This window comes from Amphibalanus amphitrite, unplaced genomic scaffold, assembly GCF_019059575.1.
Source record: "Amphibalanus amphitrite isolate SeventyFive unplaced genomic scaffold, NRLGWU_Aamphi_draft 000559F_arrow, whole genome shotgun sequence".
Lineage (NCBI taxonomy): Eukaryota > Metazoa > Arthropoda > Thecostraca > Balanomorpha > Balanidae > Amphibalanus > Amphibalanus amphitrite.
The window spans coordinates 367725-394697 of record NW_024882053.1 but is presented as its reverse complement, the minus strand read 5'-3'; the positions used below and the strand labels follow the sequence as shown (position 1 = coordinate 394697).

Below are 26973 nucleotides of genomic sequence, written 5' to 3'. Positions count from 1 at the left end.
ACCACGGTAAAACCTTTGCCGTGCATTTCTCCATTTATGCTGAGATAATGTTTGACCGCATTTGGAAAAAGGTGTGTCATGGTGCGTCCTGACTGGCCCGACCACATCATTTGGCCTTCACTTAAAAATAAGGGTGCATAGCAGTCAAATTCTACGCTACAAAATGAAGTGCTACGCATAATTTCAAAAGTAAGAAAATAATGACAAAATGTATCCATTATTGTCTGCCTGACGTTATGTCGTTGCACTTTTAACAGAAGCGAAATAATAAAGAACACAATCGATGGAAAATCGATGTTCGACCGTCGAGGCCCATTCGGTCAGCGTCAGTGGGTTTGTTTTCCCGCCTACACTCGGCTGCCACAGCTGTGTCCCTCCCCGTCAAACGCAGGCTCTCCTCCCACACAAGTTAGCAATGATGGGGGGCACTAATCGTCAACTGCCCACACTCACCTCCAAATATGTCCTTTGCGTTGAGGAATATGTACTTGGCTTTGAAGCCGCTGGATACGTGATCAGCGTCAGAGTGCAGAATGACTCGGAGTCCGCGGGCACCCCGGATGGACTCAGTGGGACCCGGAGTCGACTGGTTGCAGTACCGGGCGATCAGGTCCGTGCTGTTGTCGTAGTAGATGTTGTATATCTCCAGCCAGTCTTCGTGGCAGTTGTGCACTCTGTCAGAGTAAGAAAATAAATATATCATGTAGAAATAGGTCATATAGCTATTTGTCTATTTGTACTTATGTGTGCAGCTCCAGACAGAGTTCAACGATGACCGCGTAGCAGGTAATTTGTAATTTGACCATTTTTTACAATTTGTAATAATTTGTAATACCTGAATTCTTAATTTTGTAATTTAACTATCTTTTGATTCATTGAAGAACTTTGGTCAACCGTCGCTAACCTATCAATTTTCTTCATACATGTCCCCGGCCGAAGAAGGGAATGGGGTTAGGTTGGAAACCCTCACAGTTTCACCCTTAATTGAGCTAGAAGTGACGTGTGTGCCGTTGCGGGACGTAGCGACTGAGGTCGCCCCACACTGAACCTCGCATGCGGGTTGCGAGTTTGCGGGTTTTGAGTTTGCGGGCATAATACTAATTCATAATACTAATATATATTCATATATTCATAATACCACAGATAACAGTAGTACTACTGTTATCTGTGATAATACTAATAGAGTGATTAGACCGTTCCCTGATGGTAACTTCATGAATGCAGTGAAGCCGGTACACCTTCAGAAAAATACATATAGTCGCAATACCAGAGCAACGAACCAAAATTCGACTGGACAACGAAAAACCCGCAAACCTCGCAGAACTCGCACACCTCGCAGCGAGGAAAATCGAAAGTTGACTCTAAAAAAAAACTTTTGAAATGCGATGCAAGGTGGCTCGCAAGCTAAAAACATGCAGGCTCGCTTGTTAGATGGTAGTGTGGATCACTCAGCTTAGATTGTATTCTTTGATTTTGAAGAAACCCGAAAACCCAAATACTCGCAACCCGCATGCGAGGTCCAGTGTGGGGCGGCCTTTAAAGTCTTAGGTATCAGGTAGGGTTCAGGATTTTTGGTAAATAGCTTTGCCAAGAAAATTATCGCAGAGCCGGGGTTTTGGCAACATTGTGCTATGTCCATGATCAGAAGCATCGAAAGGTAGGGTAGGGTGGAGTAAATTGAACAGGTGGGGCAATTTAAACATAGTATGAATTTACAGGCATTCCGTTTACAAACATTTCAAAGAAATGCGTTGTAAAATAGAGTACCTAAAGGCTAAAATGCATTCAATTGAAAATCATCAATGGGGAATTGCTCGTCAAACAAATATTTTGCTAATTGAGGTCACTGATACCAGGTCAGGCCACAGAGGTCAGGTCACTGAGGGTCACAATATGAAGATATCATGTGATGCATGTTTCATGGTCCATTTTATATGACAAATGCGATTATGTGGGTCAGGCAACCTTTGGGGCCAGTTTAGGTTATGTTCTGGTGAAGGTCAGGTCAAGGTCCGTAGCTCAGTTGGTAGAACGTTGGACTCCGCGTGGTGAGAGCACGCGTTCCCGGTTGAAACAGTCCGGGTTCGAGCGCGACGGGCGCTTGACATCTATGGGCCTCCTGACAGGTATGGTTGCGGTTGGTGGCAGGCCGTAGCCAGGCGAAGTCAGTGAGGGGACCGGCCGTGCGCGGATATGTGCGCACGTTAAAATTTGGACTCTAAATTCTGCCATAGAACTGGAATTGCGCGATCGGAGGGTAGAGGGCAGGGTCACCGCAACAAACTTCGCTTAGCGGTGGCTCTGTCCTTGTGAATCCTTCCTATCAAAAGGTTTGGACTAAATTTATAAAAAAAGGTCAGGTCAAAAAAGGTCAAACTTTTAACTTGGTATTTTTGCATAAATGGGTGCAGCTCGATGCAGCTCGTCACGGGGAGTCTAATGGTTGTCTTTGGTTTTTGCTACGTAGTTTAGAATTGCTACAAATTGAGTTCAAAAATTTGACTTCATCAATTTTGAGCAGTTTTTTCGCTATACCTAACTTTGCCAAAAAAGGATATATCGATCTAAAAGTTGGTATGTAGATAGACGAGGGTGGGGATCATCATACATATTCCATTTTTTTGTCGAAATTCGACAAAAATCTTTTAGGATTTATATACTATTTTATTTAAAAAATCTGGTGAAAATCACGGAATTTTGAAAATACGAGATAAGAATTTTGTAACAACGTTTTTCCTCTACAAGACCATATAAAGAACTTTGAAATTGCTCTTAACTGTAGCTTTAATCAGCGTTTCAAAATTTTATGTTTTTTGCTCATTTTTGCTCCAGCATGACCTCAGCTACATAGACCTCAACCCTAGAACGCCTGGCGGGGGTTGTATCAACCCCCCCCCCCTGAGGTTTTTTCGAAGTGCACGCTAAACGGCTTGTCGTAGCGGGCTGAAATTTTCAATACCCTCTGGGGCAACCTTTGCGCATCTTTTGCCGAAAAAATTGATCGGGTCATGTCAGGTCACGGAGTTATGACGTCATAAGAGGTACAGCCTCCGGCCGACAGTTACCAAACGTGTGCGCCGAATCCCTAGGTTTTCTGCCGGTGATACCCACATTATTTGATGGATCATGATGAAACTTCCCATGCATGTTGGGGCAAGCATTGGCTATCGTGTGGTGCAAGAAAATTGACCGGGTCAGGTCAGGTCACGGAGTTATGACGTCACAAGAGGAACAGCGTCCGGTACTATTTTTGAAAAGCGCCCGAACCACTATTTTGCTAATTCTTGTCACCTCAATGGGAATATGCAGCAATATTAGCTTCTATAGGGAGCAAATGGACCTCCCAAATCCAAAAATACAATCAGATTTCAAAAATTTAAATTTTGATTTTTTCGAATTTCTGCCGCCGACTGTGACCTTGCCGACTTCCGTCGCTCCCAACGCGCCATTTTTAGAGCTAGGGAAACGAAATACATACCAAACGATAGAGAATTGATCAAGGAACACGATAGTGAAGGTTTCAAGTCGATATCTCCCACCGTTTTGCCGCAATCGCCGCCGAAAGTTGAAAAAAGTATATTTTTCCGAAAATTTGACCTTCGACCGGTCAAAAGTAGGTCAAATGTTGACCTAGGACCAAAAAATATACCACCAATCGCGAGACCTCGTTGAGAGCAATCCGTTGGTTTTTTCCGCTAAGCTCTACGACCTTCCGTTTCGAAACGCCAGGGGGGGTCGTAACAACCCCCCCCCCCCTGGTCGTTCGTGTTATGAGAAATGGCCTGGTCGTGCGAGGGTCAATATCTCCTGACCTTAGATGACCTACGACTTGAAGTTTTGAATAAAAATGTCAAATTGATGTCTGAAAAGCTACTAAACATTTGGCGGCGCTGCGCGCCGTCGTTTTTCGCTATTAAAAAACAACAGGAAATGGAATGACGGAAAGGATATGATGGGAGGGGGGGGCAAAATACCCCCATTAGGGCGCGGGTTAATATAAATCGTAAGATCAGGCACTGAATCGCGATACACATTTCCCTAAGTATCTGACAATTGTCTCAATTATCTCTGAACGCCTCCGCTGTGTGACGCGCAGGTCACTCACACCACTATATTAAGTTGGCAGGGCGGAGTTTTTTGTTTTCAGTTTTGGTCCGCGTTTGTACAAATATAGAGATTCTAATAATCTCATGTCCGATTCTAGGCAACTTCTTTGTAAAATCTCGAAATTGTTGATTGAGAAGGCAGTGCCACACTCATCAGCATGGTCTTTAAAGGGACTATCCCACCTTTAACATGGGGTTTGAGTTGAGATAGCCAAGTTTGCGGCGAGGTTCAGAAACCACTATCTATCTAGGTTGCAACCCCCGCGGCCTCTTGGTGTTGAAGAAAGTCGTTCCCTTCATTTGAAAATGGTCCCTGTAGCCAACAAACAAAGCTATTTATTTTAGCTAGGGCGATTTGCCGTGAATGGTTCCGTGCCCATTGGCTGAATCCCCACATCTTGCCTCCGCCGTCAATAGAGGAGTAGGCCTGAAAGGTGATAAATGAACAATTATTGCATAGTTAGTAGGCTGTAATTACCTCGCGTCCACGTCCCATTGCTCGACATGTAAGACACGCTCATAGCTGCAACTGGGTAAATGTTTTACTGCCTGTAGGCTCGTAACTCAATCATAATGAGGTAGGTAAGCAAATTATGCAATATGCATTATGACATCATGTTAAGATGAGGGCTTTGGGCTAATTACCATTTAATCGGTGCGGTCAGAAATCCCCATGTGCTGGCACAATCTGGTAAAGAGGCGTACATGGGTGAATCCAATGTACGACTCCCCACACGAGGAGCAACAAAACTGGTAAAAAACACCAAGGTTTGGGATCTCTGTCCTTAAATTGGAAGATAGAACCGACGGTGAAGGTATTTGTTATTATACGGCAAAAGTGAAAGATTAAGTTCCGACTTAAGTCAAAAGTCGGGTAGGCCAACTTTTAATTATCTATGGCCGGCGTGTTCCAAGCAATCGCGAAAAATTGTCCCAGTGGTACCCGACCCCTTGGCCTGGTAGGGTTAACATGTGCCGGCCGTTATGTCGAAATGTAACTTATGTTTACTTTGACCTGACCCGTGGTATCATCAGTGGTCTCGAGGTAAGCAAACTGAAGTTTCATCAAACAGTTTTTGGGCTACCGTGCCCCGTTCAGATTTTGAATATCAGACGAGTAGTTTCGGAAGTATCGAATCTGTAGAGCCCCCCCCCCCCTCCCCCATCACTCGCGGTATGGGTCAAGATTTGGTCAATCTTGATTCTGTTAACACAAGTAGATAAATAGCAGAAAACATTATGGTAAGCAGAGCGCTACCTAGCCAATCTTTAAAAAATGTGTAGAATTCGTAACGAAAAACTAATGAAAATATTTGTTTACCTATATTTATTGCTTCTGTATCCTTCCCTCACTTCCCACTAGTTTTGTGTTAGATTGAACCCCCTCACCAACTATTAAAGTCACTAAGTCCGTAACTAGCAATAAACCTCCCCAAAATTACCCCTATTACCCACCCAAAACTCAAAAGCATGGGTAATCGGTGCGTTGTGCGATGATCGTGCGATTACCCACCTATCTATATATGAAAAGTGTTCGACGTTACATTAGCTGACCTTTTGTATCATTTTTTCAATGATCTTTTATCTCAATACCACACAATGATGGTCTTGCGCCATTCAAACTTCACAGCATGATATTGCATGGAACTTGGAAGATATAGGATTGACAAAACGTATGTTGATAAGCTCAACAAATTATTTTATTGATTCAGCCAAGACAGTTAAACAATGTCTTTGCCTGCAACGCAAAACACAAACACAACCAACGCAACCACAAACACAAAACACAACACACAAAAACACAACGTAAGCAACGAAACAACACCGACAAGAAAGATCAGTGCTTAAGCTCACAACTTATTTGCACACTGCACAACCAGTTAGACCAATCGCTTTGAAAGAAGCACTGACAAATGGCAATCAAAAGTTCGTCGCAGAGTCCATTTGATGTCTCTGAATAATTACCCATACGATAAAGATAGATATGAGCGTTACTATTCAGTCCAGTAACAGCACAAACAGCCAGACCGCCTAACTTTGTCTAGCTGCAGGCGAAACATTTTCGGCGCAGCTCCGTTTTAGCGTCGCACCACCTTAAGCCAGGTTCCGCCCTTCTCCTGGGTCAGCGAGAACCCGGGATCCAGCACCGGCTCCATCTTCCCGGACTTTGGACCCGTCACCAGCGAGTACTTCCTCAGCAGCGCCACCAGTGCCACCTTCGCCTGCAGCAGCGCGAACCGCATGCCGATGCAGTTGCGCGGTCCCTGACCGAACGGCAGGTAGGTGTACGAGTTGCGGGCCTCCTTGCTGTTGGGCAAGTACCTCTCCGGATCGAAGGACTCCGGGTTCGGGTAGAGATCTTCGTCGTACTGCATGGCTAGAGGAAACATGTACACCATACTGTTGGCTGGCAGAACTGCGTCCGTGCCAGGAATGGGGTAGTCGCGAGTCGAGCAGCGCGTCAGCTGCGCCAGGGGGTACATCCTCAGGGTCTCCGTCAGGACGCTCTCAAGGTACGGCATGCCGCTGTTGACTTTGTCGAAGGTGATGGAGTCGTCACTAGATGGCAGTGCTTCGTCGATCTCGGCTTGGACTCGTTCTTGCATTTCAGGATGGAATGCAAGCTGACGCACAGCCCACGCCAGAGTGTTTGAAGTGGTATCGTTCCCGGCGAAGAAGAACAGAAGACACTGAGCCGTGATTTCGTCGTCGGTGAGCTTGCGCGCCTGACTGTCGTCCCGACGTGAGTCGATGAGCAGCTGAAGGTAGTCGTTGCGGCGCCGTTCGGGGTGCTCCTCTCGTTCCTTGATAGAACGTCTCGAGATGTTGACGAAAAAGTCGTGGCTCTCTTTGTCGATGACATACGAGGTCATGTCGAAATGCTCTTTGACGAACTCCGGCATTGAGGAGAGAGCCAGGAAGACAAACAGATTGAAGGCTGACGGTGGTTTTCTCAACATTTCTGCCTTCTTGGCGATCGCTGACTCCGGATTGCGGATGGAGTCGGCTTCCAAACCGAATGCTACCGACGCTATTGTGTCCATGGTGAATCTAGAAAACACGTCCTTGACATTGATCTCTCCATCTTTCTGGGACTCCTTGAACATCTGGTCTGCGAGGGTGTTAGAAAGGTCTTCCAGAATGGTTGTCATGCCGCGGATTTTACCTGTCGAGAAGGTAGGAGTGGATATATTCCTGACATCTTTCCACTCTTGCCCCGTCAGATTTGACAGCATCTTCGACATAACGTTCCCTTGGACTGCGTTGAATGATTCCGGCTGTCTCAAGGAAAATGATTCAAAGTCCTTGACCAGAACATTCTTGATCATGTCTTTGTCACTGATTGCTAGTGCAGGGCCCATCCAGTCAATCATGCCCATACATCCTCCAGCCTTCTTGGTCTCTCTGTACAATTCAGCCGAGCTTTCATCGAACGACGTTTTGAAGAACTCGAATCCGGCGTTTCCCATGGGGAATCGATACGGCAGATTGGCGATACCCTTCCCCTTCCAGAAGTTCTTGTGGCGCGTCAGATAGCGGTATGTCAGCGTCAGGAGCAGCACCACGAGACCGATGGTCACCGGGCTGAACACCAGGGATGCCAGCCAGCCGAGCCAGCCGAGACACGCCGACAACATGGCTGACACACCGTGGTATGGTTACACAGAAGGCGAAGCACGTCTTTTCCGACACACGGTCCGTCTTAGCACAGACTACCGTCTCCGCCGAGCGCTGGCCGCCCACTGTTGTCACCGCCGCTACTCGGGGCGCTTACATACCGCCGCCGCTGGCGCGCTTCGTCATCGAGCCTATCGGCAAGGTCACTAGTCAGCGGCGTCCCGGGCCGCCTGTCCGCGTCGGCCTGAGAGCCCGCCGGTCCCGGTCCTATCAGCAACAGCCGGCTCTAACAGACGGTCACCTGCGATAAACCATCGGGGGCGGGTGCCGGGTGGGGAGGAGAGGGCTATTTTTAGAGATTACCCACTATATACCAACTTCGTACTTGGTTGCTTCTTGAACAGCGAAGTTAATTGATTGTGTACCTATGCATCTATGCAGTGTTATATCGCAGTAAAAACAGACGTTTATCTTCTCACATGCAATGGGGCTCGGGATTGATATCCTTTGCATGAGTATATGCAAAGTGCTAATATTTAACTATGCATAGGCTGGGTCTGCCATAACTAGCTGCTTATGTTCAAAGCACCTTGAGAATTCAGATCATTTGCAAATGACCTGACTGGGTTGAGGCTGGCTGCTTTTGGGAATACCTACGTCTGGTCATCTTCATACATGTGTTGAAACTTGAAACAATATCGAATGGGCGGCGTCCCGCTAATGTGTTCAAAACAATGAACATACATTCTGTAAAGAAAGATTTTTTGACCAAAAGCGTAAAAAATACTGAGGAAGTAATGCCTACGCCCCCCGCCTGACCCTGCATCTCTACAGTCGACATGAGGGTACAGGTCTGCTGGTCTGATGAGTCACGTCGTACTTCTACTGAAGTGTTCTAGGAGCCACCTCTGAAGGGGTGGGTAACGGAGGACAGGAGAGCGCTGTACCGGGTAAGGAGAGGTCGCGATAGGGCGGCGCAGCAGTACCAGGAAGGCCAGCAGATGTAGGGCGGACAAAGGATGAGGCATAAGCTGCCCCACCCCCTCCCCTTTCAGCAGGACGCGATCGACTAAATAACCCAGAGAGGGGCGGGCTAATCGCAAATATCTAATCAATAAATAACTAAATAAATGTATCTATCGGATCCTGCTGCGCAGTTCTGCGGCTCCTAAAATTGTAGTTTTGAGGCGTGGCGTCTTGCAGCTTCTGAGCTGTGCGATTTCAGGAGTCTAGGGCGTCCAGCAGACTTTGTCGAGTCTATTGTGTCCTGGGCGTCGTGAAGCTTTTCAGAGACTGAGGATGTCCCAAAATCCTGTGTGGACACTATTACCCTAAGTATAGAATCATCTGGAAACCTTAACCACACTAGGATGACTTCAGTATGATAGTATATGACTATGACTGTATACGTTATGATGCTATTGACTAGTTGATGACTTGAGGCGTCCTACAGGTCATAAGCCCTGAAGGATATTGAGACACCTATGATCGTCTAGAGAAATTTATGATCTAAGAAGAAAAAATATTGGTGTATGTGAGGATGCGCTATAGGTCAAATCGGAATGGCTATTTTTTGGTGCCAAGGATATCGGCGTGGTTGATCAGGTCCCAGCCCTATTGTGGTCTTCAGTACCGGGCGCCGAGAGCTCTGAAGGAGCACCCTGGGTTTGGATGGAGCGGTAGCGTTTATTGCTGCTGCACCCGATGCCCAGGTGAGGTGAGTTCGACAGCACACGCCGCCATTTGTAGGACATTGGTAGCCAGCTTATCATCTGTGGGGCCTTGGGAAATATTGAGAGGTTCCCCAAGAATATGCCTGCTAACCTTTGCACTGATAGGGGGTTAAACCCTTCCGGTTTTTTCGCGATTAACTCGCGCAAAAATCGGCCGATCGTGACGAAGCTTATAGTACCCTGAGCTGATCAATTTTACACCTACCCTGAAAAATTTCATGACCCTGAGCCAAATGGCGTTTGACCTGTGACCTGTTTCTCGATACCATGTTTGGCCGGAATCGCGATTCGGCGTGTGTCGGCTCACATTATGCGCGCGTTTCATTTCTTTTTGTGGTTTTAAACTTTCAACCATGTGAAATGATGTTGATCTCATCAATCTCATGCATTATAGGGGAGAGTGGGGAAAGATGCCCAGGGTTTGACTATGTCATATATTATTCGAAAATGATGATTGGAAAGCCAAAACTTGGAGTTTCAACGGAAGCCGACATCATTTTTCTCCAAAAATATCAGACTTTCGTGCCTAAAATATGATAACTTTTTTTGCTATTAAGCATTTTCCTGAAGAAGTGAAAGGGGGCATCTTACCCCACAGGGTGGAAAAGACGCCCCCTGGCGTTGGGTAAGATGCCCCCTGCACTAAAAGTGACATAAATAGGCACGTGAATCGCCTGAACGAATCAGTAGTCCCTTCGAGCCTGCAGTAGACACCAAACGTCATCGTAAGGGCCCTCAAAAGTAGTCGTAAGGGGCTTCAGAGGTCATCGTTAGGGCCATCGTAGTCCAGCGTGGCCAAACAAGCCTCCGTGGTGGCGTTTGGAGACCACTGTGGGGCCCTTATAGGTCTTCATGATGCTTGAGGGCTCTCGAGCCCATCGTGGGGACCTCGGATGCCAGCGCGGCCCGTGGAGCCAACGTGGGAGCCCTCAAAGGATGTCGTGAGGGGCCCTGGAACCAATAATGGGGCCCACAGAGGCCGTCGTGAGGGCTCTCAGAGTCAGATGCCGCCCAAAAAGTCGCTGTGTGGGCCGAGAGACCGGCATGGGGAGCACCCGACCGTACCGGACTCTCAATAGTCCCAGATCGGCTTTTGTCTCTCATCACAATTATGTAATAAATGATTTGACGGGTTGCTTGAAGGACAGCCTACGGATTTAGGGGGGCGTCTTTCCCCATCAGGACAGGGGGCATCTTACCCCAAGGTACCGAAGTAACATTAAATCAGCACAATTTGTTAGCCATAAAACTACAATCTGAAACAAACTGTTTGGGACACAGTACACGCATGTTAATGTATCACGACTATAGCAAGGGACGCAAAAATTATCTACCTTCTTTGATATTTACAATGTTTTGACGCCAAAATATTTTTTGAAAGCAGCAAATAAAAAACATGCAATCACCAGCCAGCCGTTGCCCAACTGAGCTTCGCAAATTTTTGAGCAGTTAACAAGGCAGGCTTCCGCTTTACGCTAAGAACATTAATTTCCAGGTTCGATTCTTTGTTTCCCCGCTAGAGGGGGTGGGGCGTCTTTCCCACCCTGGGCATCTTACCCCACTCTCCCCTAGTGGGTGTCAAGGTCACCTGAAGGTCAAATCAGGTTAATGATATTCAAAGACCGTGGTTCACTTTTCGAGTGCTACATTATTTTGAGATAGATTTTGGAGCTGATTTCGAATTTAGAAATCATTTGAACATTAACGACGTAGTGGTGCATTCGTAGCATGTTACGAAGCTGTCAGTGGTGGTTGATTGATACTATGGATAGCTGACAGGACGCCTACTGGTTGACCTGACCCGACCCGACAAGGCCTAAATGCATGAAGACATCATCTGTCGTCAAGTCTAACATGAAATTCGTGATCGAAACCCCAAAAAGCCCTATTACAACTTCACTTTGCAAAGTTCTAGCAGGTCCCGATTTTCTCGACTTTTGGGTCCTATACCTGACCTGGAAGGTCAAAAAATGAACTAGGACCTTAAACTTGGGTATCTCCGGCTTCCTCTCGTCGAGGGCAGCACGCTCGTTTTTCTCTACGAAGCATTAGCTCGATCAGGGGCCGAACGGCAAGGGGGTCCAATGGACGTCCCCCCCCCATATACGTTAGACGCTGTCAAAACACCACTATGGACTAGGGTTAAGTTTCACCCCTGACAATCGAACGTCTGCCGCACATCCGAGTCGCTGTCAGCCACACGTCTGGAGTCTGGGGGCTGTGGCTGATAGTTGTCTGTGGCCTGTATGGTCTCCCTCATTTCCTTTATATTATATTTCCTCAAACATTGCAACAGATTAATTAGATGGCGACATCACCTACAACAAGATAACCGGCATTCAGCATCATTGGTATCACTTAAGACCCATCATTTGTAGCCGCTAAAGTCATGTTTTTCTCGCGTAGGAGAAAGTATAACATATTTGTATGGCGTCAAGCTTCCACAACAATATCTAAAGAAAATCAGATTACCTAAAGAACTAACTTCGGGCGACCTAGCCACTGAAAGCATGCAGAACAGTGCAGCGCAGACCGATTAACGCCTGACAACTTTGAGCCAGGTTCCACCCTTTTCCTGGGTTTGCGTGAACCCGGGATCCAGGACCGGCTCCATCTCTCCGGACTTGGGACCCGTGACCAGCGAGTACTTCCTCAGCAGCGCCACCAGTGCCACCTTCGCCTGCAGCAGCGCGAACCGCATGCCGATGCAGTTGCGCGGTCCCTGACCGAACGGCAGGTAGGTGTACGAGTTCCGTGCCTCCTTGTTGTTAGACAGGAACCTCTCCGGATCGAAGGACTCCGGGTTCGGGTAGAGATCTGCGTCGTGCTGCATAGAGTACGGCATCATGTACACAATGCTGTTTGCTGGCAGAACTGCGTCCGTCCCAGGGATGGGGTAGTCGCGAGTCGAGCATCGAGTCAGTTGCATCAGGGGATACATCCTTAGGGTCTCCGTCAGGACGCACTCAAGGTACGGCATGCCGCTGTTGACTTTGTCGAAGGTGATGGAGTCCTTGTCGGACTTCAGCACCTCATCTATCTCAGCCTGGACGCGTTCCTGCACCTCTGGGTGAAAAGCGAGCTCACGCGCTGCCCACGTCAGAGCGTTTGATGTGGTGTCGTTCCCGGCGAAGAAGAACAGAAGACACTGAGCCGTGATTTCGTCGTCGGTGAGCTTGCGCGCCTGACTGTCGTCCCGACGTGAGTCGATGAGCAGCTGAAGGTAGTCGTTGCGGCGCCGTTCGGGGTGCTCCTCTCGCTCCTTGATAGTTCTCCTTGAGATGTCGACAAAGAACTCCAGGGCGTTGTTCCCAAATATATAAGAGGTGAAATCGAAGCGCTTCCTTATAAAGGATGGCAGGTAAGAAACGCTCATGAAGATCAGGATCTTGTACATGGGTGGAGGTTTTCTCAGCAGCACGCCTTTCTTCGCGATCGCTGACTCCGGATTGCGGATGGAGTCGGCTTCCAGACCAAACGCTACCGACGCTATTGTGTCCATGGTGTATCTCGCAAACACGTCCTTGACGTTGATCTCTCCATCCTTCTGGGACTCCTTGAACATTTGGTCTGCGAGGGTGTTTGAAAGCTCCTCCAAAAGGGTTGTCATGCTGCGGATTTTCCCAGTAGAAAAAGTAGGAGTGGATATATTTCGGACATCTTTCCATTCCTGACCCCTCATGTTGGTCATCATCTTCGAGAAGACACTCTCGCTGTTACTAAGAGAGGCTGGCTGCCTCACTGAAAATGTTTCAAAGTCCTTAACCATGACATTCTTGATCATTTCTTGATCGCTGATTGCCAGAGCAGGGCCCATCCAGTCGATCATGGCCAAACACCCTCCAGCCTTCTTTGATTCGTCATAGAGCCTTGCGTTTGTCTGATAAAACGGTGTTTTGTAGAAGTCGAATCCCGCGTTTCCCATGGGGAAACGATACGGCAGATTGGCGATACCCTTCCCCTTCCAGAAGTTCTTGTGGCGCGTCACATGACGGTATACCAGCGTCAGGAGCAGCACCACGAGACCGATGGTCACCGGGCTGAACACCAGGGATGCCAGCCACCCGAGCCAGCCGAGAACCGTCGACAACATGGCTGACACACCGTGATCAGGTCGCACGGCGGGCAGGGCGGTGAAGCCAAGTCTCCTCTCTCACAGACGTGGTGGCACGGTAGACGGGCAGGAGCGTGCACCACCGTCCCAGCCGGCCTCTGGTGGTCCACTGAGGCCAGTCGGTGCGATGCGCAGCGGGAGGCGGCAGCAATGAGTCACAGAGCCTATCGGCAAGGTCACCGCACCCCGCCCCCACCACCGGCTTCGAGGGAGATGGAGATGCAAAACCTGTGTACTCGCTGACGTGGTATATGTATAACTAAAGTGTAACAAAAATTGGTGCGAATGTTATTACCTGAATCCATATACCTACATATTATTTCTAGAATTTTTGACCATGAAAAAGCTGCTACACGTGTATTGGTATGAGGTCACATAAGGTAATGCTCAAGATTGCAATTCGCCTGCCATTCAAATTTTGTTTTCTTTAAAAAGATGTTGAATGCATGACTTCAGCAACGAAGTTTTAGCACTGAATGCTTACATACCTGCTCTATTTCTTCTTTATTTTGCATAATTATCACGACGTTTCACTGCCAATCAAAATTTACCACAATGTGTGTGCAAAGGTAATACTTGCTGTTGCTCGGCAGCTTTCATAGTGCGCCAAAAGCAGTGGATGGGGCTGCTGGGTGACGTCAGAGTATTGTCTGAAGCCCTGCGCAGGCTGTGGCCTATCGGTGGTCAGAGGTCAGTGACGTTCTTATTGGTGGTGGCGGTTGGTCATTTCGTCAACGATGCGGTGCCTGGGACCTGACTTTGGCTAGAAATATCAGCTGTGTGTGCTTAAACTTCGTTTGGCTATCGCATTCGCAACTAAACGGAAACTTCACTTATTGAAGAAATAATAAGAAATCGGTGATGAATAGTCGCAGGTTTTGGGACTCCCATCAAGTTCGCACCCGAAAGAGCACACATTTACAACGCCCATTGCGAAAGAAGACATCAAGCTTTCTACCTTAAGGTATAGCGTGCGTAATATTGATATAATCCAGAATTGACAGTTATTCAAATATACCAATATCCGGTGCCGATATTACGGAAAACTTAATATGTTAACATTGCAGAAGTTGTAACATTTTATGACATGATCCAGCAGCGCCGACTCGTCGAACAGACGTATCGATAAGGTGGGCACATAGGGCACCTTGTTATCAAGAAACAGTGCTAATCATTCCCTGACCACGGGAAGGTGTGGCGGGTGGCGACCTTGCTGATTAGCACGGCTGTATAAGAGCTCTCTCTCTCTCTCTTCGCTATGACCGTATCAAGTCACCATCGGCCGGCGGCGACGTTTGTGTGCTTTCCTGCGCTTCTACGCGGCATCGGTTAGAGAGGACGCATAGTTTTACCGTCCTGTCTAAAACTCGTGCGACCTGATCACAGTGTCTGTCAGTCATGTTGTCGGCGTGTCTCGGCTGGCTCGGCTGGCTGGCGTCCCTGGTGTTCAGCCCGGTGACAATCGGTCTCGTGGTGCTGCTCCTGACGCTGATCTACCGCTATCTGACGCGCCACAAGAACTTCTGGAAGGGGAAGGGTATCGCCAACAAGCCGTACCGCTTCCCCATGGGAAACTGCCGGATTGGAGTTCTTTAAAACACCTTTCTATGAGGGCTGTGCAAAACTATATGAAGAGGCGAAAAAGGCAGGAGGATGCTTGGGTATCATCGACTGGGGAGGCCCTGGAATAGTGGTGAGTGATCCAGAGCTGATCAAAAATATTCTGGTCAAGGACTTTGAAACGTTCCCGTTCCGGCGTCCAGACTTTTTCAGTTCTGTTTCGGGCAGCGTTTTTTCGAAGATGATGTCAAGCCTCACTGGACAGGAATGGAAAGATGTGAGAAGCATATCCACTCCATCCTTTTCTACCGGGAAAATCCGTGGCATGACAGTCATTTTAGAAGAGCTTTCCAACACTCTAGCAGATCAGATGTTTAAGGAGTCCCAGAAAGACGGAGAGGTAAATGTGAAGGAATTGTTTGCTAGACTCACCATGGACACTATAGCGTCAGTAGCGTTTGGTCTGGATGCCGATTCCATCCGCAATCCAGAGTCGACCATCGCCAAGAAGGCACAATTGCTCAGGAGTCCACTGACACCTCTGAGCATGTTTGCCCTTATGAGTTATATCATAATGCCGTCCTTCATCAAGAAACGACTTGATCCGACAAGCATTGTGGTTAACAAGGAGGCCATCGACTTTTTCGTGAACATCTCTAAACGTACTATCAAGGAACGAGAGGAGCACCCGGAACGTCGTCGCAATGACTACCTTCAGCTGCTCATCGACTCACGTCGGGATGACAGTCAGGCGCGCAAGCTCACCGACGACGAAATCACGGCTCAGTGCGTCTTGTTCTTCTTTGCAGGAAGCGATACCACTTCAAACGTTCTGGCGTGGGCTGCGCGTCAGCTTGCATTCCATCCTGAAATGCAAGAACGAGTCCAAGCCGAGATAGACGAAGCACTGCCATCTAGTGACGACTCCATCGCCTTCGACAAAGTCAACAGCGGCATGCCGTACCTTGAGAGCGTCCTGACGGAGACCCTGAGGATGTACCCCCTGGCGCAGCTGACGCGCTGCTCGACTCGCGACTACCCCATTCCTGGCACGGACGCAGTTCTGCCAGCCAACAGCATTGTGTACATGTTTCCTCTAGCCATGCAGCACGACGCAGATCTCTACCCGAACCCGGAGTCCTTCAACCCGGATCGGTTTCTGACCACAGGCAAAGAGATGCGCAACTCGTACACCTACCTGCCGTTCGGTCAGGGACCGCGCAACTGCATCGGCATGCGGTTCGCGCTGCTGCAGGCGAAGGTGGCACTGGTGGCGCTGCTGAGGAAGTACTCGCTGGTGACGGGCCCAAAGTCCGGGAAGATGGAGCCGGTGCTGGACCCTCGGCTTGCGCAGACCCAGGAGAAGGGCAGCACCTGGCTCAAGGTGGTGCGACGCTGATTGCTTGGTGCCAAGTCTGGGCTTTTGCCTCAGGGAAGTTAGAAGATCACTTTTATGGATTATATTTCATCTCTGAGGATGATTAGTGATTATGTTGTTGCAATTGGGCCGTGCAAATATTATGGTTATTGCCGTTTTGGAATGTCGCATTTGAATATATGTTAGCTATCACGAAGTGATTCAAAACTGAATAAAATAAGGGCAGAATAAACAAAATAAAACATCCACATTATTATTATTATTGTTATTATTAAATCGTGTATTCCACTAACCACAAGCATAAAGTGGGCGTTACAGTGGAAAATGGCCAATTCCAACACGTCTGTTCATGCGGTTAACAGTGATGGTTGGTACGTTTAACGGTACACTGCAGGGCACATACGAGTACATTCGCACACATTGGGTGAAACGTGATCATCAGTTGTCAGTGTCTGCTTTTGCTAGGAGGTACTTTTCAATTCACATTTTGAGGCATTCCTCATTCTAGTGGGCAAACTATTCCATAATTCAGAGCCATGATATGAAAATTAATATTTAATAAAATCTGTTCGCGGAGCAACCAGATCTAGGTTCTCCGACTGTCTTGTCTCACGGTAAGATCTTCTAGTTAAAAGGCCACCGTCTATGTGCACATCAGCACATGCGCTGATCCATGCTTTCGTGAAACATTAGACGGTGGTGGCCTTTTTATTCCTTTTTGTTATAACCTGACTAACGGTTTACACAGCCAAAACATAACTCTTAATTTGTAAGTTTTATCTCAGCTAAATGACTGATCATATCAAATTGTGCCATGACTTGGTGTTTGTTTGAAGGAGAATCGAAGATCAGCTCAAGGCAAGGTCATGTAACTAAGGGCGGAAATTACTTGTGATAAGAGAATCACTTTTGTTGACGGATACAGCCACTGTTTTTGGTTTATATATTTTTAATTGCTCTTTATAATTGTTATTTTTTACTCGCTCAACATCAGGCTTGTCGACACGAGGAGCAAAGAGGGTTGTTATGGTCAGGGGGCAGATATCCGTGCTGATAGTTGGGGCAGTGGTCAGGGAGGATCAGCCTGCATATGTATTAATGTCGATGGGAAGTGGTCGACTACTAATGAAATGGGCACGTAGCGGCCAACTGTGTCAGTGCTAACAGCGAGCGCCGAGTAGCCGCCTCTGAATATAAATCTCGGCAGCGAGCTCCCCCGTCCCGAACTCACCCGTACGCCGAACCGTTGATGTTCTCGGCGCGCACCTTAAAGTTGTCGAAGACCAGGCGCACCTGCTCGTTACGCTGCGTTTCGAACGTGTACTCGCATGCGGTGGCTGAAGGGTAGTTGGCCGGATGGCGAGGTGAGTTGAAGTCGCCCCGCTTCCCGGCCGCTGAGTTGTAGGTGAACCGGCAGCTGCCGTCGGGGGCGGCGGTACCCGGAATCAGGTACTCTGACGGCAGGTAGAGGTGGTCAGATTGGCACTCCGTCGGGAGGTAGAGGTGGTCAGATTGGTACTCTGTCGGGAGGTAAATGTGGTCAGATTGGTATTCTGTCGGCAGGTAGGGTTGTCAGATTGGTACTCTGACGGCAGGTAGGGGTTGTCAGATTGGTACCCTGTCGGGAGGTAGAGGTGGTCAGATTGGTACCCTGTCGGGAGGTAGAGGTGGTCAGATTGGTATTCTGTCGACAGGTAGGGGTTGTCAGATTGGTAGCCTGTCGGGAGGTGGAGGTGGTTAGAAAGGTACTCTGTCGGGAGGTAGAGGTGGTTAGAAAAGAACTCTTTCGGGAGGTAGAGGTGGTCAGATTGGTATTCTGTCGGGAGGCCTCTCCTTCCCATCCTGCCACCTATCACTAACGCCCAGTCCTTTGACACCGGTCGTCACAGAGCGCTGCCCTCGGCGCCGGCGCCTTTACATCTATTGAGAGCGGTCTGCGCGGTGGCGGGCAGCGGCTGCGAGGCTGTGGGCGGCACCCAGTGTGATTGTGCGGCGCCCCGAGTTAAGTGCTCCGGCACTTTTGCGCCAATCGAGGCGACACTGATTGTTTGTTTCGAATGAATGTGTTAAATATATGAGATGTGATGAGATGAGGTAGAGGTGGTTAGATTGGTACTCTGTCGGGAGGTAGGGGTTGTCAGATTGGTATCCTATCGGGAGGTAGAGGTGGTTAGAAAGGTACTCTATCGTCTGGTAGAGGTTGTCAGATTGGTACTCTGTCGGAAGGCAGAGGTGGTTAGATATTTAGGTACTCTGTTGGCGGGTTCGGGTGGCTAAATTGGTACTTTTTCGGGCGGTAAAGGTAGAAAAATCCCTCAATCAAGGTGTCTTTTCAACATCATCAACAGTTGATTAATCCGATTTTAGTCAAAGTCATCGCATGCCAACTTGATAGAACGGTCATCAGCTGCAGCCCACCTGTCTCGAATTTGAAGTTGGCCTTGAAGCCGCTGCCTTGCGTGGCTCCGCTGCTGAAGACCAGCGTCAGCCGAGCGCCGTTCGAGCGCACCGACTCGGGCACCTGGCGGCCGCACAGCTCACGGTCGAACTTGTCGAACGCCTCCTTCACCTCCTGACCGCGCAGGTAGATGCGCACGTAGCCGCCGTCGCACCTGAGGAAGACGAGGGGGTGAGCTCGTGTCCTGACCGCGCAGGTAGATGCGCACGTAGCCGCCGTCACACCTGAGGAAGACGAGGGGGTGAGCTCGTGTCCTGACCGCGCAGGTAGATGCGCACGTAGCCGCCGTCGCACCTGAGGAAGACGAGGGGGTGAGCTCGTGTCCTGACCGCGCAGGTAGATGCGCACGTAGCCGCCGTCACACCTGAGGAAGACGAGGGGGTGAGCTCGTGTCCTGACCGCGCAGGTAGATGCGCACGTAGCCGCCGTCGCACCTGGGGAAGACGAGGGGGTGAGCTCGTGTCCTGACCGCGCAGGTAGATGCGCACGTAGCCGCCGTCACACCTGGGGAAGACGAGGGGGTGAGCTCGTGTACTGACCGCGCAGGTAGATGCGCACGTAGCCGCCGTCACACCTGAGGAAGACGAGGGGGTGAGCTCGTGTCCTGACCGCGCAGATAGATGCGCACGTAGCCGCCGTCACACCTGGGGAAGACGAGGGGGTGAGCTAGTGTCCTGACCGCGCAGGTAGATGCGCACGTAGCCACCGTCGCACCTGGGGAAGACGAGGGGGTGAGCTCGTGTCCTGACCGCGCAGGTAGATGCGCACGTAGCCACCGTCGCACCTGAGGAAGACGAGGGGGTGAGCTCGTGTCCTGACCGCGCAGGTAGATGCGCACGTAGCCGCCGTCACACCTGGGGAAGACGAGGGGTGAGCTCGTGTACTGACCGCGCAGGTAGATGCGCACGTAGCCGCCGTCACACCTGAGGAAGACGAGGGGGTGAGCTCGTGTCCTGACCGCGCAGATAGATGCGCACGTAGCCGCCGTCACACCTGGGGAAGACGAGGGGGTGAGCTCGTGTCCTGACCTGTCAGGTACACGGTCGCACCTGACCAAGACGGCATGGGGACAGTCACGTGGGTGTGTTGTATTCGTATTTCGTAATGAGATGGTCCTTTAGATCGTTATTATAGCTGTGAGCAAGACTGGCCAGCAGAAGGACGTGGCAGGGGATGTGGGGTAAGGTGAGAGTATCATGAAACTTTCAGAAAGTGGCTGACATCCTGTTCTGATGTGCATTTGTTTATCTCATTTTGTTTTATCTCATTTCATTTTGTTTATCTCGGCGTTCTTATCCCTGTCTTAACCCGTGTCTAGCCGCAGTGGTCTTACTACCTCTTGTTTTACCACGGCGCCCTTACCACTTGTCTTACTGCAGCGCTCTGACCCCTTGTCTTACCGCGGTGCCCTTACCCCTTGTCTTACTGCGGCGCGTCCTTACCCCTTGTCTTACCGCAGCACCCTTACCCCTTGTCTTATCGCGGCGCGTCCTTACCCCTTGTCTTACCGCGGTGCCCTTACCCCTTGTCTTACCGCGGCGCTCTTACTTCTTGTCTTACCGCGGTGCCCTTACCCCTTATCTTACCGCAGCGCCCTTACCCCTTGTCTTACCGCAGCACCCTTACCTCTTGTCTTATCGCGGCGCGTCCTTACCCCTTGTCGGTGTCGGAGTCGTACTCGGCGATTGTGGTGCCTGTCTGCAGCGCCTCTCCGGGGACGTCGAACATGTCGAACATCAGCAGCACCCGCTCCAGGTTCTGAGAGTCCTGACGACCGGGGAGGTCACCCGGTCAGCATGGCAGCCAGTGACCCTGGCTCTATCCTGAGACCCGGCAGCCTATACCTAAACTTCCCATTTGTTTAATGAAGCTAATCGAGTTAATCAATAATCATTAATATATGCTAAATCATCAAAAACGACAATCAAGTATCACGAAATAAGCAATCCTGCTTAAAAACATGTTTTGGATACCAAATAGCATAAGAGTAGTTGTTTTCACCACGGGCTATCTGGCGAATGCACCTAATTTGACCAAATCTGCACTAAATCTCTTAGGTCGTTCAATAAGTAACGAACAATCGGTCATAACTTCTTTATTTCTTTATTTAACACTTTCAAACTTTCACAGATTATAGATCAGACATTTCTGAATGCAGCCTATGCCTCAAACCAGCCGCCGCCCGCCTGCACACACTTCTCCCAGCGTTCCGGCCAACGCCGGAATTCCGCCCGGAAAAACGCGTTTTCCGTCTTTTTCACCCAGTTCATGACAGCGCACATGACTTCAGCGTCGGTCTCGAAGTGTTCACCATGGAGGCCATCCTTCAGGGGACCAAAGAGGTGAAAATCTGAAGGAGCCAGGTCCGGACTGTAGGGCGGCTGGGGCTTAATATTCAGCCCTGTCACGCGATCTCCTCGCGCGTGGCGTGAGACAAGTGCGGTCGGGCGTTGTCACGGTGTATGGTGATGTTGTTGACATCCGAGCCGCGCCTCTTCTTCAGTATTGCTTTTCTCAGTCTCCTGCAGGACTGTGATGTAGCGGCCCGCTGTCCATAGTCCGCCCAGGTTCAAGAAAGCCCACCAGGATGACACCATGACAACGCTCGTCCGCATATGTCTCACGCCACACGCGAGGAGATCGCGAGACAGGGCTGAATATCATGCCCCAGACGCCCTACAGTCCGAACCTGGCTCCTTCAGATTTTCATCTCTGGCCCCTGAAGGATGGCCTCCGTGGTGAACACTTCGAGACCGACGCTGAAGTCAAGTGCGTTGTCAAGAACTGGGTGAAAAAGACGGAAAACGCGTTTTTCCGGGCGGAATTCCGGCGTTGGCCGGAACGCTGGGAGAAGTGTGTGCAGGTGGGCGGCGACTGGTTTGAGGCAAAGGCTATATTCAGAAACATTTGATCTATAATCTGTGAAAGTTTGAAAGTGTTAAATAAAGAAATAAAGAAGTTATGACCGATTGTTCGTTACTTATTGAACGACCTAATATAACGCATATCTTCATGTCCTGAATTTATTTCAGTGTTTTAATCGAAAATGATGCCTGATTATTTGAAAAATGAGACATATAAGCGTTTGCGCAACCCAAATTGATAACTTTGAAGAAACATAATGAACCTAATTTGACCAAATCTGCACCAAATGTGCAACTTATCTACACGAAATGTGTGCCAGATGGCCGTCATCAAAACGGCTACAGTGAACCTAATTTGACCAAATCCGTTCCAAATATGCACCTAATCTACACCAAATGTGTGCCAGATGGCCGTCGTCAAAACGGCTAGCATGGACCATCGATATATGAATATCAAAAATTGGTGTTCAATTCACATCCCTTTATTGAACGCTAAGTGCTTACCTTCATTCCGTATATGAAGTACTTGCAGACAATATTCTGAAGATACGGAAATGGATAATTTGGAGAGTACACCATGCCTGACGACTCTCTCTTGCTCAGAATCCTCTGGTCACACTCTGTTCCGCGTATGTGCTGGCCAGTGATAAAATCTGAAACAACAATTACAGCGAATCAAGTTGTAAACTTAACAGCCAGAGGACATTCTGAAAATCTCAACTTACAGGCAACACAGAACGGCTGATACTGCATAAACCGGCATTTTTGCACAATAACCTTTTTGGTATTGGTATTCTCGGACAATATTCCTTTTGCCTCCTCGATGCAGTTGGACGCTAAATATACCACGGTATCACTAGCAAACGAAACAGCATCTCCGTAAGCTCCTGGATATCCTAAAAAGCCTTCGTTTACAATAGTAATTGCTCTTGCTTTTCTCTTGATATACATGATTGCCAGTGTACTTTACGCTTTTCCAGCACACCAGCAAACAGTCCCCAGCTCCATTGTCTTTCCGGATAACTGACCGAGGTTGACGAAGCTCTCGCTGAACTCGTAGATGCCACTGAAGCCGCGTTTCTCCGGGTTGGGCGTCCTCTGGATGGTGACAAAGGTCATCAGCAGCTGATGGCCGGTGGAGTATTTGACCAGGTTCCGCTCAGGTCGGCAGAAAGTGCCGATCAGTGGGGCAGACTGGTTGGCTCCGTCGTAGATGCGCACAAAGTCGAACGGGCAGCTGGAACAAGTTACGAGGGAGGGGCGGTTAGTGGTCGAGGAGCGATGCCTATAGGTGTAGAGGAGCACTGATTAGTCGGAGGTAATGAGGTACTGAGAGCGCAGACAGACATATAAGGCGGCTATACCACAACCTTCACCAAAAAAAAAAAAAAAACCGGTGATGGGTGTCCTCTCAGTAACTACTCCCATTTCAGCCACATACTGCCACCGTATACGAACAATGTCATCGACCCGCCCTGAAATCAGTTAACCCAGCCCAGCTAGACTCCGCTAGTTGATGCACCCCCAGAGTCTCTACTCACTGATGGCCGCCCATGAAGAGGTCAAAGTCTCTGAACTCGAGTCGTATCCGCTGGCCGGGTTTTCCCACAAAGCGGTACTCGCAGTTCAGACCTGAAAAGATATGAGAACGTTCCTGTTACCCTGGCCTCGTTGAATAAAAACATTCCGCCCTGCGAATTTTCATTTCACTCTTTGGATTCGCCCTGCATACAATGCTAAAGCTTCTCCATGTACTTCTTTGATACGATCAACAACGGTGGAACATCTGCACAATTGCTTATATCGTTCAGTTTAATACAAATCGACGTTACCTACATTTATCATGCAAGTCATTTCAGTCTTACCCTTTGGGTACACTCCTGGGTAGGTGGGCGACACCAGAAGCCCCTTCCGCTTCTGATTGCTGTGGTTTATCTCGAAGCTGCATGGACTGCCCGGGATGGGTGTGCCGAGCTCATATTTTGCTGAAACGTCCATGAGAAAATCAATTAGATGTCTATGAGGAGCTACACCAAGTATGCTGCAAGTTACAGGCAGACTATCAGGCATTGGAGAATGAAAGGGACAGAGACAGAGAGAGGGGGAGAAAGAAAGAGAGATAGAGTTAGAGAGAGAGAGAAAAAGGAGAGAAAAGAGAGAGAGAAGGAGAAAGATCACGGGGACGAGAGCAAGATAGAGAAATGGAGAGATGGAGAAAGAGCAACAAAAGACAAAGAGAAGGAGAGAGACAACAGAGAGACGAGAGCAAGATGGAGGGATGGATAGAGCAGAAAGAGAGATGGAGAAAGAGGAATAAAAAGACAGAGAGAAGGGGAGAGACAAATAGAGACGAGAGTGAGAGTGACAGTGAGAGTGAGAGCAATGGATTGAACTCACTTCGCCGTTGTCGTAATTATTGTATCTCACTAGCCTGCTTGCAATGCTCTCACTGTCACCATGGCTGCTCTACCGCTCCTCCTCGCTCTACCTTCCTTATGAAGCAGAGCATCATTACAGTGGTGGAGTGTGGATGGCGTTGGAAGTCCTCCCCTAAGCCTCTGAATCTCCTCTAACCTAGATAAGGTCAACAGGCTGAGGCAGGCTGTCTAATGTCTCGCGCTGAAGAAGTACTGCCCCGTTCTTCACGGCGAGATGGTATTACCTACCATCCAATCCGTCAGTGCATGGTTCGGATTATAGGTGTTCGGGGCTGAGAAACTTGCCGGATCTGTGTGGCTTAGTACTTTATAAAGAATGGGTTAACCCGGCAGGCGGTGGGCCTCCCGGCCATCTTCCGCGCGGTGGGGGGGGGGGGGGGCATTTTTTTGCCCCCCCCCGTATCTCCGAAACTACTGGACGGATCCGGAAAATTCAAACGGCGTTTGATAGCCCTGTCAAATTTGTCGAAGGAAACCAAATTTCATTGACCTGGGGGTCACCGATGACGTCACAGGTCAGGTCAAAGATAAAATGTTTCACCGTTTACGGGGCTTCAAGGGAAAGCGCTATAACACCGAGTAAAACGCATTTTGTCGAAAATCAGCGACAGGGCGTCAGTTGTCTAGTACATATGTTGCTATTAGAGGTCAATGGTCATACCAGGTCATGTCACAGTTCAGGTCACCAAAGGTCACCAAGGGTCACCACATGAACCCAACTTTACTATGGTTGTGCGATGCCTGTTTTATGGCCAGTTTTTCATTTCCAACTCAATAGTGTTGGTTATAAGACCATCAGGTACGGTTTAGGTCACTTTCTGGTGGAGGTCAGGTCAAGGTCAGGTCAAAAAAGGTCAAATTTCAAAGTTGATATTTTTGGATAAAATGGGTATCGATTCGATGCAGCTCGTCACGGGGAGTCTAATGGTGGTCTTTGTTTTGCGCTACGAGGTCTAGAATTGCTACAAATTGAGTTTGAAAATTTGGCGTCATCAATTTTGAACAGTTTTTTCGCTATAACTTGGCCAAAAAAGAGGTATTGATCTCAAATTTGGTATGTAGATAGAAGGTGGTAGGAATTAGCACATGTATTCCGTTTTTTTTTCGAAATTCAAAAAACTTTTTGGATTTTTCGGCTATTATATTCAAAAAATCTATTTTTAATTTTTGGGGGTCAAAATCCAAAAAAATCGAAAAACCGAAATATCAGGTTTGTAGCCCTCTTCATTCTACACCTCTTATGTCTGAAACATTTTTCTGTATCTCTAAAGCTAAAGGCCTGACAGCTCTTCCCGCGAAACCTTTTTTTGGGCCGAAAATGGCAAAAATGACGTCACTCTGACGTCACTAGCGGCCAACGTATCATAGCCTTTGGAAAAATGTTTGGTCACCATGTGCGCTAGCTACTCCCGGGAGGGTACTGAAAGTTTGGTGACGATCGGCGCAGCGGTTCTCCAGATATATCGAAAAAAACTAAAGGGGGGGCAAAAAATGCCCCCCCCCCCCACCGCCTGGAAGGTTAAGGACATATTTATAACATATGTTTTCATGCAAACGTTTTCCTAGTTCAATGCAAATGTTGCTGAAATATATGTTAAAAAAAAACTCTTGCCTAGCTGTCTTGAGCCAGATGTTGTCGATCGTGAATGGACAGGGTTAAATGGTCTATAAAATAACTTGGAAATCAATTTCGATTTACTGCCTTTTTGTTGGAAATGCAACGGTGTTGCATATTGTGAGCGAAAAAGCAAACGTCCAGCAAATGCTTCTTGAAACAAATGAAACAAAGTAAGCAAATTAGTGCTGCCCTGGAGCTGAAAGGCGACTACTTTGTAAGCAAGTATCAATTTAAAGGCGTTATTTATTACATAACAACTATGTGCAAAGTGAAACACCATCGCTCAAGCACGGATGATGCAGTGTCGCCATTCATAGAAGTCAGTCATACAGGTCGTAAACATAAATTCCGACATAAAGTCTGACATTATTTGCATGAAAGTGATAAGTGGGTTCAGTGACCCGTCGCCTGATCTATGCGAATAAAGCCCGGGACTGGACATAATGTTTTTGATGTTGTCCGGACACCAAGTGCAGCTCCACGGCTAGGGCGCGACGGTCAAGGAGCCTTGCTGTGGCCTTGGCATTTGAACGTAAACATGGGAGTAGGAACCTCACGAAAAGTGTGGGGGTGGGGCAGTGAAACTTAACCCGCGCCCCACTGGGGGGGGCTATTTATAGCCCCCCTCCCGTTTTTCTGCAATAACTTCCAAACCGCTTGACGTATCGACGCCAAACTTTCAGTACCTTCGGCTGCATCAATTTGACACCTTGTGTCAAAATTTGAACTTCGTAGCTACCATAGGTCGGCCGGAAATGACGTCAGAGTGACGTCATGTTCGTCCGATTTCGACGCAAAACATTGAACCACGGCAATCGCTCCCAAGAGCTCAGTTTTTAAGCTAGATCCAATTTCTTTGCATGAAAGGACTCAAAATTGACCGCGCTATCAAACTGCTGTCTCGGATTTTAATTTCGAAAATTTTATATCATAATATTCAAAATTTATATTTTTATATTTTTTTTCAAAAAGTTTTTGACTTTTCGAAAAAACCGGAATATATGTGACAGAACACATGATTATGACTAACTCTAACAAGTTTTAGCTAAATATCTTCAAAAATGGCCAAGTTATACGCATTATTGC

The 26973-nt window shown here is 48.4% G+C and overlaps 3 protein-coding genes across 5 annotated transcripts in view; 1 reads left to right on the top strand and 2 right to left on the bottom strand.

Annotated features, from left to right (window-relative positions):
- The window catches only part of LOC122393858 (cubilin-like), a 53233-nt gene that overhangs the window by 9901 nt on the left and 16359 nt on the right, over window positions 1-26973 (bottom strand). For all 3 annotated transcript variants that reach the window (XM_043390277.1, XM_043390280.1, XM_043390279.1), the window contains 8 exons: window positions 23697-23816; window positions 23373-23463; window positions 22860-23068; window positions 22336-22484; window positions 20622-20734; window positions 18928-19121; window positions 17741-17963; window positions 454-674 (listed from right to left, as the gene is read on the bottom strand). In XM_043390277.1, the coding sequence (XP_043246212.1) occupies window positions 454-674; window positions 17741-17963; window positions 18928-19121; window positions 20622-20734; window positions 22336-22484; window positions 22860-23068; window positions 23373-23463; window positions 23697-23816 (1320 nt within the window). The remainder of the gene's footprint in view (window positions 1-453; window positions 675-17740; window positions 17964-18927; window positions 19122-20621; window positions 20735-22335; window positions 22485-22859; window positions 23069-23372; window positions 23464-23696; window positions 23817-26973) is intronic.
- Window positions 11705-13682, bottom strand: LOC122393859 (probable cytochrome P450 6a13). The gene has a single exon (XM_043390281.1). It carries the CDS (start codon window positions 13548-13550, stop codon window positions 11994-11996), a length of 1557 nt encoding a protein of 518 aa, XP_043246216.1. The 5' UTR covers window positions 13551-13682; the 3' UTR covers window positions 11705-11993.
- LOC122393860 (cytochrome P450 3A31-like) lies at window positions 14847-16765 on the top strand. The gene has a single exon (XM_043390282.1). The coding sequence runs from the start codon at window positions 15373-15375 to the stop codon at window positions 16528-16530; it is 1158 nt and encodes a 385-aa protein (XP_043246217.1). The 5' UTR covers window positions 14847-15372; the 3' UTR covers window positions 16531-16765.